At 38.5% G+C, this 16414-nt stretch overlaps 3 protein-coding genes across 3 annotated transcripts; all 3 read right to left on the reverse strand.

Moving 5' to 3' along the window:
* Positions 1-7467: 7467 nt before the first annotated feature.
* Positions 7468-7788, reverse strand: LOC141714112 (uncharacterized). Its single transcript, XM_074517650.1, has one exon. It carries the CDS (start codon positions 7786-7788, stop codon positions 7468-7470), a length of 321 nt encoding a protein of 106 aa, XP_074373751.1.
* A 907-nt stretch (positions 7789-8695) lies between these two features.
* Positions 8696-9292, reverse strand: LOC141714113 (uncharacterized). Its single transcript, XM_074517651.1, has one exon. It carries the CDS (start codon positions 9290-9292, stop codon positions 8696-8698), a length of 597 nt encoding a protein of 198 aa, XP_074373752.1.
* A 308-nt stretch (positions 9293-9600) lies between these two features.
* LOC141714114 (uncharacterized) lies at positions 9601-9996 on the reverse strand. The gene is made up of 2 exons (XM_074517652.1): positions 9905-9996; positions 9601-9823 (listed from the first exon to the last, which is right to left on the reverse strand). The coding sequence occupies exons 1-2, from the start codon at positions 9994-9996 to the stop codon at positions 9601-9603; spliced, it is 315 nt and encodes a 104-aa protein (XP_074373753.1).
* Between the last annotated feature and the right edge of the window lie 6418 nt (positions 9997-16414).

Raw genomic sequence — 16414 nt, forward strand, 5'->3', positions numbered from 1 at the left:
TCAATATTAATATATATAAATAAAAATATAAATACTTTTGGTAAAAATTTACAAAATATATTAAATGTACATTTTAGATCATATTTATATAATAAAATATAATAAAATCAAGTATTATTTTAAAAATAAATATGCATATATTTATTATAAATATTAATATTTAATTATAATATTTTTTATGGCATATATTTAATATTTAGACGTATACTCTGAAAAAAATACAAAGCAGACACTAAATTTCGATCTTATACTTTTAAATTCATTTACTTATTTACTTATATATCGTATACCTAAATTATAAATATAAACACTAAATTTTCATATGAATCAAATTGCCAAAAGTCCACACTAAAGTCGTGCCATTTTTTCCATTAAATAACCTTTTTCAAGAGATTAACTTATTTAATTGAAATATTCCTAATAATATTTTCTCTTGTAAAGTAAATTAATTATTTCATTCAATTTATTTGACAATATTGGACAGTATTCCTAATAACAATATTATATGGAATGATCAAATACAAACTAATATTAAAATAGACGTAGGAATCAATCTAAGCCATTAGATCTACCTAATCTAATGGTCTCCCTAAATCACCCCACCCAACTACTCTGCACCCTCCCACACCCAATTTCATCTTTTCTCCTCCGTTTTTGATTTGATTTTTCCCGTCAAACCGTAATTGTTTCTTAAAATCCGATTTCACTCTATTTTTCTACATCTCTCAACGATCGATTTGCATACCATATGTGTTATATTTCGAATTAATATTTTTTTAAAATTTATTTGGTTTTCAGTTTCTATTCTAAATTGGTTTTTATTAGAGTAGCCCTATATATATATAACAATATTTATTATTGATATATTAGTGTAACTTTAAATTATAAAAAGTAAGAGAAATTTAATTACAAGCATATTTGTGTATAAGAGCATTACAATGCACACCCTTCTTTACCTAACTTTACCAAACTTATACTAGTGTCAAGTATGGACCAACTTGGTTTTATTTTGTATTTTTATGTATTTGATGTCCTTTTATTTTTTGATATTTATAAAATAAAATTACATACATTACTTTTATATATGTCGAAAACGATAGGAAAATTGAATATTTTTTTTAACTAAAATTACTTATTATAGTATGTATAATCAAAAATGAAAATATACATTTATTTAAGTATTGTTAACTTTGTTATCAAGAGATTTGGTATCTTTGGATTAATGTTATCCAAGTTAGTATATTATTAAAAAGAGTAGACATTGTCAACTTGATGTTTCCTTCAAAATTCTATGAAAATTTACTTAAAATCAAGTAAAAAAAATTAAACAAAACTAATAGAAGGTTTAGTAAAAAAATTCCTTTCTTTTAAAAATAAAAGAACATTTTTACTTTTTATTATTTCCTTTTATCTTAATATAATTGTTAAATTCTGGCAAAAAAAATAGAATTGTTAAATAAGATTAATGCATTCATGGAACTATTTAATGCAAGAGTTTGTGCATTCAAATATTCACTTGAATTATTACAACCTTTTCGTAGAATACACGATAGACATATATCATCAATATTTTAAAATTTTAATGCATCATAATATACAAAAATAACTCATACTAAATAATAAAATAAGAATTAATCAAAAATAAATATGACTTTCCATGAAAAGCCTCATGTAAATTCAAACTTGGTAGCTTGTTTGTATGATTAAATTATAGTATAAATATTTATTATTAACGGGATTCGGCCTGCTGACTTCGGTAAGATATAAAAAATAACATAATTGTTTGTTGTTGGCTCAGTTAGAAACCAAGTAATATTTTAGTATTTAAATCTTACATGGTTTGTCATGATTGGGATAACTAAATCAAACAAAAAAAAGAGTATCAAATTATACCATATTCTTGTTTATTATAATTTACCTAACTTTACAAATAATGCGATGCACGGATTTACTTTAATATTTTATATTGTATATTTTACATTTCATATTATTTATAATTTTATTAAAAATTAATATAACTAATACAATATGATAAAATTAATTAATATAAAATTATAGATTTATTATTTAATTTGAATGTGTATAATTCTAGTTAAAATAAAATAGCACAAAAAGTATAGGGATTTTTTCATAAATATCCAAGTTTTACAATTTTTTTGTGAAAATACTATCACTCACTTTTTAAAAATATTTGCAAAAATACGTGCAACCATTTTTGCAACCACGTTTGCAACTAGAATTAATAAAAAAATTGCAAAAATATGTTCTGTAAATTGGAATCATATGTGCAACCTAAAATGCACCATAAAATGCAACTCAGAAAGCAACCTAAAACAGTTATACAATTTTAACCAAATTGCAATGTATCGTATTTTTGCAAATATTTTCAGAGTAAAATAGTATTTTCACGAATCTTTTAAGGAGTTGGTAAAATCATAAATAATTTTATAAGAAGTTATATTTTTGATAAATTTTCAAAAATAATATATGATTTACGTGATTTGAACCATTATCCTTATTAGTATGTTTAGAAATAATAATATAAATATTTGTGAGGGGTGGGATTTGAACTTGCGGGTTTAATTTGATATTTAATATTTTATATTAGTTTATAATTTGATTAAAAATTAATATAACTAACACAATATTAAAATTTAATTAATATATAATTATAGACTTATTATGAGAATTTTAGTTTGAATATGTATAATTGTAGTTAAAATTAAATAGCACAAAAAAATAATATGATTGATGGGATTTGAACCATTAGCTTTATTAGTATGCTTATAAACAATAAGATAAATATTTTTTGTTAGTAGAGTTCGAAGTTGAAAGCTTATTTGTATCCTTATAAATATAAATAATAATATAAATGGTTGTTGCCGGAGGAATTTGAACTTGAAAACTTCGATATGTATAAATAATAATATAAGCGTGTTTGTTGTTGGCGGATTCGAACTTGTGAACTTGATTAATGTATAAATAATGATATAAATATTTGTTACATGTGGGATTCGAACCTTGAAACGGTTTTGCATTATTTTAGTACGGGAGATTCCAAATGGTATTGTACCATTGTACAATTAGCTTTTTCATTTGGTACCATTCAATCTTTTTGACTTCCAAATTATACCATTGTACTTTGAACTTCATCCATGTGATACCATTATGGTGTATTATTTTAGTATGGGATATTTCAAATGATATCATTGTACAATTAGATTTTTCATTTGATATACTCAAATATTTTTGACTTTGGTACAATTATACTTTGGATTTCATCTGAGTGATATCACTCTATCAATCAAACGTTAGTTGAATATTATAAATTTATAGAAATTACAAATGGTTTTATTGTATAATTGGATTTGGCATTTATAATAATTAATCTTTTTTTATTCTTATGTAGTCCAATTTTTCAAAATTTGTCACAATTTTCATAATTTACTTGTACATTTTTCCCTACTAAATTATTAGTCCTCTCACTCATAGTACTTTACATTAGCAGTTCAAATTATTAATATTTAATAGTCTCGTATTAGTAGTTCAAATTATTCAAGCGGGGCGGCCGCGCCAGTTGAAAATTGAAGACATCGAGCCCGCGCTGGAAGCGGGGCGGCCGCGCCGGGTTATTTTTGTAGAATCCTGATTCTACTCTGTTTTGAAGATTTGAAACGTCCAGGCCTGCCAGGAGCCTATATATAATGAAAGAAAAACGTTTTTAACAAGAAGGAAGCCAGGAAGAGCATAACAAAGACCTAGAGAGCACAAGACGGCTACGGAGAAGAAGACCTAATTTATTCTTGTGTATTCTTTGATTTAGTCGATACTTTGGATGCTTGTTTTTGTTTTGTTCTAAACCTTAGTACTTATATATTATCTCGTAATATTCTGGACTTAATTACTATCATATTTTCATTGGAACCATGGTAACGAAGCGTTCGATTATGAACTAATCGTTGTCATGGGGTTCTGGCGGATTTATTTATGGATTTCAATAGTTGATTGTTCTAAATCTGTAGTGTGTGGTGATTTATGATTTCCTAGTTTGGTTGTGCTTATTCGTCTTTAATGCGTAGCTAATATCTAAGATTGTTTGTTAATCTCTATTGAAGCGAAAGTGAATATAGAGGTTTAGAACTTGCCATTCTAGCATAGGTTTATGTATGAATTGACATGTATAATTCGTAGTGTAATTTTAACCATCTTACACACCCTATGTAATCACAATAGATAATTTGCTCTTCAACCATTATGTTTTCAAATTCTATAGACATATATGGTCTAAGCATAATTGGTGTCTACTTAACTTATATCTTGATTGTGGATGGTTAGTAGTAGGGTGTACGTATATCGAAAGATAGCGTATACTACTTTTGTGTTATCTGATTAGTTATCATCACCGTCGTATATTATTGATAAAGACATAAACTTTCAATGAAGTATTTAATGAAGTTAGAATCCCATGTTTTATTATCATATAAGTAAATCACTTTTAATCTCTTAGTTAATGCATGCTAGTATAATCTCTTTAGTAGTTAATCAACTCAAACTTGTTACTTGTCTTAACTGTGAACGATAATCATACATTGTTGCATAAGTGCATAATCTAAACTTAACCTAAACCAGTCTCTGTGGGAACGAAATCGACTTAAATCTTATACTACTTGTGATAACGTGCGCTTGCGTGTATTTTCGCGTGTGTTTTAGTGCGAACAGCCGACCCTGAGGGCTGATGTACACCAATACGCCAAGAAATGCAGGAAATGTCAGCTGTTCAGCCCAATTCCGAAGCAACCCTCGGAGGAGATGACTTCAGTCCTGAGCCCCATCCCATTTGCCATGTGGGCGGTAGAAATTGTGGGAATCCTGCCGACTAGTAACAAACAGGCGAAGTACTGCATATTTGCCATCGATTATATGACTAAGTGGGTGAAAGCTCGTCCTTTGTCCACTACAACCGAGGAGGCGGCAAAGAAGTTCATGTTGGAGATGGTCATACTACGATTTGGAATTCCCAGTATGTGTGTCCGATAACGGCACTCAGTTCATCAGAAATAAGTTTCGAACCTTCTTACACCATTTCGGAATTCAGCAGAAGTTTAGCTCTGTGGATGACCCCCAAGGCAATAGTTCCATTGAAGCTGCGAACAAGATTATTTTTGACAACATTAAAAAAAGATTGATTGAGGCGAAAGGCCTTTGGGCCAAAGAGCTACCTTGGGTCTTGTGGATATCGAACAACACCAAGGTCGTCCACAGGATAAACTCCTTTCAGACTAGGCTACGGGATAGATGCTCTCCTGCCAATTGAAGTGGGCCTAGAGTCCTATAGAACATAAGTTTTTGAAATCCAAAACAACGAGGTCGGTCTGTGAGCCAACATAGACCTCCTCGAAGAAGAAAGGGTGTTGACGGAGGAATCTGGTAATAACAAAGTTTGAGGTTTCTCACCGGAATTAAGATCTATGACGGTGGTTCCTCGTCGGAAAATCAAACGGTGTGTGGTGGTTGTGTGTTAATTGGTGGCTGAGATTGATTAGGGAAAGTGGCTCATTTTCAGCTTTCAACTTCTTACCCCTCTCAATGTGCCTACGTACCCTTTATATAGGGATCAAGCCTGGCGTAGTTCTTGGGGAACAAGAAATTTAATGGGCTTAGACTTCTTATTTCTAGGTCCGGTAGAAGTCCATCATTCATCTTTCGCTAGCTATAGGAATGTCCAACAATGAGTCCCAACCGCGAAGGCCCAAGGCTCGTCCGTAATCGTAGGACTTCACGGATAATGCATCTCCATGCGCAAGGATAACACTCGGTTATAACTATCTCCCTTGATTTACGGACGCAGGTATAGCCACGGTTCACCCCAAATGCCGGACGCGTCCCTGTCCCCCGAATGAGGATAACCCACTAGATAACAAGACAGGTGATCCCAAGCTCTTGGGTGCAAAGTGCAGGATGACTCCAAAGTTCTCCAACGAGGACACCCGTTGAATACAAGAATAGAGTTCCCCAAGCACACACCAAAGTTAACCCCGCATCCCCAACGAGGACATCCGTTGAATACATGAGGAGGCCTTTAATCATCAGGCATACCCCTAGAGGCCTTCTAGCTTTTCACGGACATCCCCCTCCTTCACCGTCTCAATGAGGGAATGCATCAATGAGTACCTAAAACAAATACATTAGTAAAAATAATCCTTCTTGGCTCCTTACATGCATGCATTGTCCTGAGCTCACTCATGAAAATCCATTTCCCAAGCATAGGACGCGTCCTAAGCCACTAGGCGCGTCCTGACCTTTACGAAGCTTGTATCTTTCCTCCAGCAAACACCTTTCATGACATTCAACACAAATAGAACACGACCTACCCTTTTGGGCGCGTACTTCAAGCTTCTTCGCTAAAAGACCATCCCTAGTAAACATTTCACCCACAGTGGATGCGTCCTCATTGACCTCGAGCGTGTCCTATTTCCCTCCTTAAAAACACAATGCCAAGTTTGACTCTAATTAACCCGTGTTTGACCCGCATTGATCCAATGCCAAATTTTGGCTATAACAAAGGGAAGTGGCCCATCAAAGGAAGTAATATAGTTAGAGGACAAGCATTTCGAAATAACCCGAAGTAATATAGTGATTGACATCAGTCTAGACGCGTCCTAAACCAGGACGTGTCATCATTTTATCTGAAAAATAAATTACATCACCCGTGCCTTTTTATTGGGAATTAGATAGTGAACGCGTCCTCACTTTCCATCTTATTTCATGAACTGCTAAAATTGGAGCCTTGCTATAAGAGGGCGCGTCCTACCAACAGGAGCATCAACCAAGATTATACACATGTTTGCTTTATATTTTAGAATTTTATTTGATAAGTTATATGATGGGCGCGTCCTTCGCTCAAAACGCGTCCTAATTTCAGTTTCACCTGAGTTTCCTTTAGTTTCCCCTTTACAAGTCGTGTTCCTGCCATTGTAAACAAAGGACTACATTATCAGGGCGCACCCTTGATGGAGACGCGTCATCACACTTTCTATTTAAATCTTTTCATAATTTTATTCTAAAGACGTGTCTTTTTATGAGGACGTGTCATACAACCAAGCAAACAAACAAGCAAGCAAACAAACAAGCAAACAAACAAGCAAACAGCCATTGGCAATTTTTTTAAAGTCTTTATTAATAATGCGCTCTAGTGTCAAAAGTGCACCAGTCCCATAGCTACTATGCTCTGTGGGGAATTTATTAGAAAATACGATCCTTCAACTAGTTCTAGGGTATGTAGAACATGGACTACCCCCTAGGCTAGGAGGAATTTTATTGCTTTTAGTCTATGACTCGGGCACATCCCTATGTATATAACTGTAAAAGTAAACATAATATGTAAGGGGCCAAAGCCGCGCCTTACTGATAATACTTTCGGAGATGCTCCGCATTCCATGCTCGCGGAACTAACTTCCCTTTCAAGTCTTAAAGGTGATAAGTCCCCTTCCATAAGATTGCTTTTATCTTGTATGGTCCTTCCCAATTAGCTCCAAACATTCTGTGATGGGGATTCTTTGTGTTTGGCATCACCTTCCTGAGCACCAGATCTCCTACCTTCAATAGTTGTCCCTTTACCTTCTTGTTGTAGTACCGTGCAGCACGCTGTTGGTATGCCGCGAGCCTTAGCTGGGAGTTTTCCCTGGTTTCTTCCAAAAGGTCAAAATGAAGCCTTTGGTTAACTTCTGCATCTTCCTCCGTGTAACGATCTCTGCGAAGCGATCCTGAGCTAACCTCCACAGGAACCATAGCTTCGTACCCATAAGTGAACATAAATGGAGATTCTCCCGTAGTAGATTTTGGTGTAGTGTTGTAGGACCATAATACTTTTGGGAGTTCCCCGGGCCAATTCCCTTTGCGCTCCTCCAGTTTAGTTTTGAGGGTATGCTTTATTATTTTATTTACAGCCTCTGTTTGTCCATTACTCTAAGGATGATAAACCACTACAAATTCCTTTTTAATCTTCAAATCCTCACACAACTTTCGCAACTCCTTACTATCAAACTGTTTTCCGTTATCAGAAACAAGTTTGTAAGGGATTCCAAATCTGCACAAAATGGAGTTGAAGACAAAGTCTTTGATTTTTTTTTGCGGTGAGAGTCACCAGCCGCATAGCTTCTGCCCACTTAGTGAAGTAATCAGTCGCAACCACTGCATACTTGACATCTCCTTTAGCCTTAGGTAATTCTCCAATAAGATCAACCCCTCAAATGGAAAATGGCCATGGGCTCACCATAGGCGTTAAGAGCGTCGCTGGCATAGATGAGTTCGCAAAGTGTTGGAAGCGATCGCATGCTCTAACAAAATTCGCGGCATCCTCCTTCATCATAGGCCAATAATAACCTTGGCGTAAAACTTTCATCACCAACGAGTTACCCCCCGAGTGATTACCACAAATTCCTTCATGTACCTCTCTTAAGATGTAATTTCCCTCTTCTTTATCGATACATCTGAGCAGCGGTTGATTAAATCTCCTTTTATACAAAACTTCATTATATACCACATACCTTGCAGCTTGGTATCAGAATCGTCTAGCCTTGAACCTATCCTCGGGAAGTGCTCCCTTGTAAATATAAGCAAGAATGGGCGTCATCCATGTTTCCTTGGGAGCCTCATCTATTTGCATCACCTATACCTCTGGGATACTAGGAATCTCCTAGATTTTTAAGGGTATAGATCCCAACAACACAGCCTCCTGCTGGGATCCCATTTTTGCCAGAGCATCTGTGTTGTTGTTCTTTTCACACGGTACACATTCCAGCCTAACTTCTTTGAACTTCCCAATCAGGCGCTGGGTGCACCTCAAGTACAATTCCGTTCGCGGTTCTCGAGCTTGAAACCCCCCATTTACCTGGTTTACCACCAGCTCTGAGTCACTCTTTGCAATTAGGTTCCGCACTCCCATTTCCAAAGTGATCATTAGGCCATTGATCAATACTTCACATTCCGCATCTTTTTTTGTCGCACAGAATTTGAAGTGAATTTCACTTATCAGATGATGGCCCTCCGGAGATAAAAGTACTATGCCCGCGCCTGCTCCTCCATTGTTAAATGCTCCATCCACATGTAAAATCCACCATGGGTGTAGAAACTCTTCTAAGAACTCCTTATTATGATATGGATGCGACACCACCAAAGCCCTATCATCAACCTCATAATCAAATTCTAACAAGAAATCAGCTAGCCCTTTGATCGTTGTGCGGGGCATATACTCCAAGTCAAACTGACCCAACTCCACAGCCCATTTCAACATTCTTCTCGAAAATTCTGGCTTGTGAAGGACTTTTCATAGAGGATATGTTGTACGAACTTCAATTCTCTATGCTTGAAAGTACAGACGTAATTTCCTTGATTCAAGAATTAAGGCATAAACCAACTTTTCCATGCTGGTGTAACGAGTCTCAGTATCGTGCAGCCGTTTACTCATATAATACATTGGCGAATATTGCGCATTCTCTTCTCTCACCAATACTGCGCTGATTGAATACCCCGAAACTGTAAGGTATAGGTTTAGAGACTCTCAATCCAATGGTTTTGACAATATGGAGGATTCCCCAATTGCTATTTAATCCTCCTTAAAGCTTCCTCACATTCTCGTGTCCACATAAAGTCTTTCCCTGCCACCTTAATCGCCTTAAAGAATTCCTTACATCTGTCGGATGATTTAGAGACAAATCGATTCAACGCAGCGATTTTTCCGGTTAAGCTTTGCACCTGCTTTACACTCGTGGGAGACTTCATGTCTAGCAGTGCCTTAATCTTCGCAGGGTTGGCTTCAATTCCCCTATGGTTGACAATGAACCCAAGGAACTTGCCTGACTCAACACCGAAAACACACTTCTATGGATTCAACTTCATACGAAACCTCTTTAAAATGTTAAATATCTCCATCAGGTGCTCAATATGATCATTTGCCTCCTTCGATTTCACCAACATATCGTCCATATAAACCTCCATGGTTCTTCTAATCTGATTCTTAAACATCATATTCACCAATTATTGGTAGGTCGCACCCGCGTTGTTCAATCCAAATGGCATCCCTATACAGCAATATAACCCCCTATCAATAATGAAGGATGTATGTTCCTGATCAGGGCCGTACATAGGAATTTGATTATAACAGGAGTATGCATCCATGAAGCTTAACAAGACATGCCCTGCCGTCGCGTCGACCATCTGATCAATTCGTGGGAGCGGAAAGTTATCCTTCAGACAAGATTTATTAAGATCTGTGAAATCGACACACGTTCTCCACTTCCCATTTGGTTTTTTTCACAAGCACCGTATTCGCAAGCCATTCGGGGTAGAAAGATTCCTTAATCAACCCAACTTTCAACAGCCGATCTACCTCCTCCTTCAATGCTATCGCCCTTTCTCCGCTCACCGGGCGACGCTTTTTTCGTATTCCCGTGTAGTTAGAGAAGAAGTTCAACCGATGACACATTACCCCTGGGTCGATCCCAACCATTTCTGAATGACTACATGCAAAGACGTCAAGATTTTTAATCAAAAAACAGGTGAGCCTTTCTCTCATCTCATAACTTAACTGAGATCCCACCTTCAAAATCTTGCATGGGATATCTTTATCAATTGGAACAGATATTGTGTCCTCAGCCGACCCCGTTTTCTCAGCAGGCATAGGGACCCTAGGGTCCAGATCAAAATCAAAGTCCCGGGGGTCTTCGACTTCCATTCTTTCATTTGAAGGCGTGTCCCTACATACGGAAGCATCCATCTCAGGACAAGGCATAGTTTTATGCATTGCAGGTGCTGAGCACGCATCCTCAATTGAAGGAGCATTATTCTCTGCAAACATGTAGGGCGCGTCCTGTCTTTGAGGAGCATCCACCTTGGGGTTACTTTCCAGGCTCTGTAAAATCTCACTCCTCCCTTCCAACTTTTCTCCATTAACTTCCTTCTGCACAATATCTTCTTCATGATTCACCATGACTTCCTCCACACTGCGAATCCTCGAGACATTCCCCAGTGTAAAAGTAGGAGTCTTGGTTACATGATTTTCTTCTTCCTCTGGATCTTCCACAAAATAATGGGCATGAACTTCTCCATTCGGTTTTACCTGAATGTCCGCCGCATCTTCAAAGGGAAGATCTTTTCCTTCATACCTTCTCCTGCGAAATTCTTTAACAGCCTTGTGACAACAGTCGCGTGATTCGTATTGCGACTCCCTCATACTTCCCACTCCGTTAGAAATTAGAAACTTTATCATTAGATGATGTATCGAGGTTATCATCCTGAATGCTCGCAACCAAGACCTGCCCACCAGCACATTATGCACAGAATCTTGATCCAGCACTTTGAAGTCTATCATCTGGGTAACAGATAGAACTCCTTCCCCAAGCGTGACAGGAAGTCTAATCGAACCCATAACTCTCACCGCTTCTCCAGTAAGGCCGTAGACGTGTACATCTTCAAAATTCATGGCAGTGTCTGAGAAACTTAATTTCTTGTACGTGCTATAATACAAGATGTTAACAGAGCTTCCGTTATCCAAGAAGACCCGATACACGTTCATCGTTCCAATGAGCATAGTTATTACCAAAGCGTCATTATGAGGGTGACGTACCCATCTTGACTCTCTTTCTCTGAAAGTAATATCAGCAGATTCCCCTTTGAATATTTTTGGAGGTCTATCTTCCAGGCTATGAATGTTGATGAGAGGTAGATGTCGTGTCTCTCTAGCTTTTTTTTCCAGAGCACGATTACTATCTCCAACAAATGGATGCCCACCGAAAATTGCCCTAATACTTTCAGCTCTTTGGAACTTGACTTCGACTGGCTTTTCATCGATGTCTGCCCATGGGGAGTGCCTTTCATCTTTCTCCTTATCATCATTTCATCTGCGTCGCTTCACCTTGTCAATCCATTCTTCCAGATATCCAGCTTTTATCAACTCTTCAGTCTCATCCTTTTGGTGACGACATTCATGGGTATCGTGACCAGTAGACTCATGGTACTCGCAATATTTTTTCTTGTCTCTACTCTGCCATGAAGTCAAACAGTCGGGTTTCTTGAAGATTCCTCTGTCCTTATTTACCTCAAAGATGTCATCAATGGATGTTGCCAGCGGAGTGTAATTGCTCACCCTCTTTTCATAGTTCGATGGTGGACTCCACTCTCTCCGCACGTTCACGACATTCACCCTATTAGGGCTCCGAGCAGTCCGCCTATAATATGGACTCGCGGACCTATCCCTCCTCTTAGCTTGCCCCTTTGAACTGTGGGTATTATCACTCTTCTTTGTCTCGGCAAGCGATTGCTCAATCGCTTTGAAGGATTCAGCCTTCGCAAGTACATCAGCCCACGACACAGGGTCTTTTTCTTGTAAATGTTTCCAGAAATCTGTTCCCACACGTAGACCAACTATAAGAAGTATTTTCAGTATTTCGTCAGTTGCGCCTCTCACCAAGGTAGACTCTGCATTGAACCTTTTGAAATATAAAGTCAAGCTTTCCCCTTCATTCTGTTTCACATTGACAGTGTGGTAACTGGCGGCGTATACTTCACCGCAGCTTAGAACTGAGTCAGAAACAAGGTTTTCATCTGTTCCCAAGATGTGATAACTCCTGGACCAATTTTTTGGAACCACTGTTGAGCACCTTCTCTAAAGATAGCCGCCAAAAGACGACATCGTGCTAAGTCAGGTACCTGATATACATTCATCTCAATATTGAAATGTCCCAAGAATTCCATTGGGGTCGGAGTTTCCTTGAAAGCGCAAGTCATTGCTTGTGTTCCTTGTATCTCGCAGGCAGCTGCGCTTCCCTTACAACAGCAGAGAAAGGGGATGGGCTTGAGCAGTTGTTGTTACCCTACCTCCTTCGAGATGGTTGAGCAACCTCTTAAGATCATTCACATTAAATGTTCATACTCCAGGAACGGTTTGAATGTTAAGTTGTTAGGGATGCTCCGCAACTTGTTGTTGTTCCCCTTGATTACCCCCCGGGTGCACCGGTGGATCTTGCCGCCTCTCGCCCTGAGGCTGCGGCTGTGGTATATTTCCATCTTGATTTTGAACATCCCCTGGTGCACGGAGTTCTTCCTGGCCGTGTTTTGGTATTTCGTTATTGTTTTGCAACCTTTCTTGAATTCAGATGCTATCCCGGTCATGAGGACGCATCCTGGATCTATTGCCTGTAGCACTGTGTGAAGCCACAAGGACAACGCCAGACGCTTCATCAGTTGAGGGTGCACATTCACGTCTCCCATTATATGGCGCCCTTCAATGTTGGTATCTTATCCTTCCTCGTCCATTCCTCTGATAGCCACGACCGTAATTTCCAAACCTTCCTCGTGGAGGGGCATGCTCGTGCTCGCGGTGCCGCACCCTATCATCCCTTGGATATATAGATGGCACACGCGTGATATCACGGGGCCTCGCTTCTTCATCATTTCTTTCCTTTTGCCATTCTAGTAGCAACATTCTTAAATCGTCGTCTTCCAACCTTATGCTGAGCCTCCTATTTAAAGTTGAAAAATCTCTTCTGTCCTCATCTTGATTCTAAATATTTTCCGCGCGATGACGCTCATCCATCATACGCCCAGACCTATGTGGGTGTAGTACAACCTGATTGCCAAGATGAGGTCTCTTCCTTCCATCAGTATCCTCATCGATAAGCTCCACAATAGGCTCTACATCATCAGAATATTCCAAGCACCACAGAGTGATTCGCAGGTTTCCTCCGTTGGCCTGGCCACGGGTATCCTGGGCATCTCCCTCAACCACGGGTGCTTTCCCCAAGGCGTGGCCACGGCGGGGTAAACGAAGACCCCTCCTTATTTTTCGACGCTCCACCGTGCTCAGCCTCGAGTGAAAGTTGTTCAAAGTATCTCACATGCGATACAACTGCTCCAAGATATCAGCGCTGCTGATAAGAACTGGAGGTGTTCCTCCCACATCTGGAGCTCTCGGAGGATTCACTATGTTTTTGAGCACGTAGGGTTCATGGCGAGTGTAGCCTCCCTCGCCCTCTCCTTCAGACCTGCTATCACTTCCATCATAAGAACTTCCATCATGATTATAAGACATCTTTTCCTTCTAAGATTATGATCTTAATCAGAATCCTCCCTTCTAGAGCCAATTTGTTGACAGAGGAATCTGGTAACAACAAAGTTTGAGGTTTCTCGCCGGAATTAAGATCTATGACGGTGGTTCCTCTCCTGAAAATCAAGCGGTGTGTGGTGGTTGTGTGTTAATTGGTGGCTGAGATTGATTAGGGCAAGTGGTGGCTCGTTTTCAGCTCTCAACTTCTTACCCCTCTCAATGTGCCTACGTAACCTTTATATAGGGATCAAGCCTGACGTAGTTCTTGGGGAACAAGAAATCTAATGGGCTTAGATTTCTTATTCCTAGGCCTGGTAGAAGCCCATCCAGAATCCATCTTCCGTTAGCTTTAGGAATGTCCAACTATGATGCTCAACCGCGAAGGCCCACGGCTCATCCGTAATCGTAGGACTTCACAGATAACGCAACTCCCTGCGCAAGGATAACACTGTGCTACAGCTATCTCCCTTAATTTACAGACGCATGTATAGCCACGGTTCACCCCAAATGCCGAACGCGTCCCTGTCCCCCGAATGAGGATAACCCACCAAATAACAGGACATGTGATCCCAAGCTCTTGGGTGCAAAGTGCAGGATGACTCCAAAATTCTCCAACAAGGACACCCGTTGAATACAAGAACAGAGTTCCCAAAGCACACTTTAAAGTTAATCCTGCATCCCCAACGAAACACCTGTTGAATACATGAGGAGGCCTTCAATCATCAGGCATACCCTTAGAGGCCTTCTAGCTTTTCACGGACATCCCCCTCCTTGACCGTCTCCAGGAGGAAATTCTTCAACGAGTACCTACAACAAATACATTAGTAAAAATAATCCTTCCTGGCTCCTCACATGCATGCATTATCCTGAGCTCACTCCTGAAAATGCATTCCCCAAGCATAGGACGCGTCCTAAGCCACTGGGCGCGTCATGACCTTTACGAAGCTTGTATCTTTCCTCCAGAAAACACCTCTCATGACATTCCACATAAATAGAACACGTCCTACCCTTCTGGGCACGTACTTCAAGCATCTTCGCTAAAAGACCATCCCTAGTAAACATTTCACCCACGGTGGACGCGTCCTCATTAACCTCGGGCGCGTCCTATTTCCCTTCTTAGAAACACAATGCCGAGTTTGACTCTAATTAACCCGTGTTTGACCCACATTGATCCAATGCCAAATTTTGGCTATAACAAAGGAAAGTGGCCCATCAAAGAAATTTGAAATACCAGCTACAAGCTACCCAATACTATGACTCAGGAGTAAAAAAAAGTTTTTTTGTGGGTGATTTAGTACTTCGGGAGCTAGCTACCTCAGTGCCAACTAAACAAGGCAAGCTTCAGCCCAATTGGGAAGGCCCTTATGCAGTTGCCGAAGTGGTCAGGCCGGGGACATATAAGCTGAAAACCATGACCGGGGAGCCTATCAAAAACACTTGGCACGCTTCTAGGCTCCAAAAGTTTTTTGAATAAGACGTACGAAGCCCTGTTAGCTCATTTCAGTTCATTTAATTCTGTCATTTAATTCTGTATTGCAATTTGAATTCCCTAAATGAGACACATGTACAAAATTGTGTGAACATCTATTTCCCGATGAAAGTTACATGTTTCTAGTTTCCATTTTTATTTAGCAATGAATTATACATTCCTAGTTATATATTTTGGAACTTGAATTACAACCTTCAGATAAGGGCAATAAACATGCCAATATAATACTTATCTGAAGGCATGCACTATGTTGGCAAATTTTACTAAGACCCAATATAGGCCGATGAAGTAAAAATGTTAAAATTTTACTAAGCCCAATTTGAGGCCGAAGAAGTAAAAAAGTTTTAAAATTTTAATAAGGCCCAATATGAGGCCGAAGAAGTAAAAATGCTAGAATTTTACTAAGGCCCCAATATGAGGCCGAAGCAGTAAAAAAGTTTTAAAATTTTACCTAGGCCCAATTTGAAGCCGAAGAGGTAAAAAGTCCTAAAATTTTAGTAAGAATCAATTTGAGGCCGAAGCAGTAATTTTTTTTTAGAATTTTACCAAGGCCCCATTAGAGGTTCAAGAAGTAAAAAAGTTTAAAAATTTTCTAAGGCCCAATTTGAGGTCGAAGAAGTTAAATAAGGAAAATAAAGACGATATTAAAGATGCTAAAGAGAACGAAGAAGCATCAAAAATAAAATATTATAATTCGCCCGGAGACATTAATAATCCAGCCCGAAGGTGAAAGTAATTCAGCCCGAAGGCAACAAGTTCATGATTAACTTAAAGATTAACTAAATTATTCTGAAAAAACTTCTTCTGGATCGGAGGAAACATCT

The sequence above is a fragment of the Apium graveolens genome, chromosome 3 (genome assembly GCF_009905375.1).
Source record: "Apium graveolens cultivar Ventura chromosome 3, ASM990537v1, whole genome shotgun sequence".
Taxonomy (NCBI): domain Eukaryota; kingdom Viridiplantae; phylum Streptophyta; class Magnoliopsida; order Apiales; family Apiaceae; genus Apium; species Apium graveolens.

What these genes read in the sequence shown, in the direction of transcription:
- LOC141714113 (XM_074517651.1), bottom strand. Translation starts at nt 9,292, where the DNA reads ATGTTGAAATGGGCTGTGGAGTTGGGTCAGTTTGACTTGGAGTATATG.
- LOC141714114 (XM_074517652.1), bottom strand. Translation starts at nt 9,996, where the DNA reads ATGGAGGTTTATATGGACGATATGTTGGTGAAATCGAAGGAGGCAAAT. An exon ending in ATATTTAACATTTTAAAGAG is followed by an intron (nt 9,824 to 9,904) that starts GTTTCGTATGAA and finishes TGTCAACCATAG; the next exon opens with GGGAATTGAAGCCAACCCTG.
- LOC141714112 (XM_074517650.1), bottom strand. Translation starts at nt 7,788, where the DNA reads ATGGTTCCTGTGGAGGTTAGCTCAGGATCGCTTCGCAGAGATCGTTAC.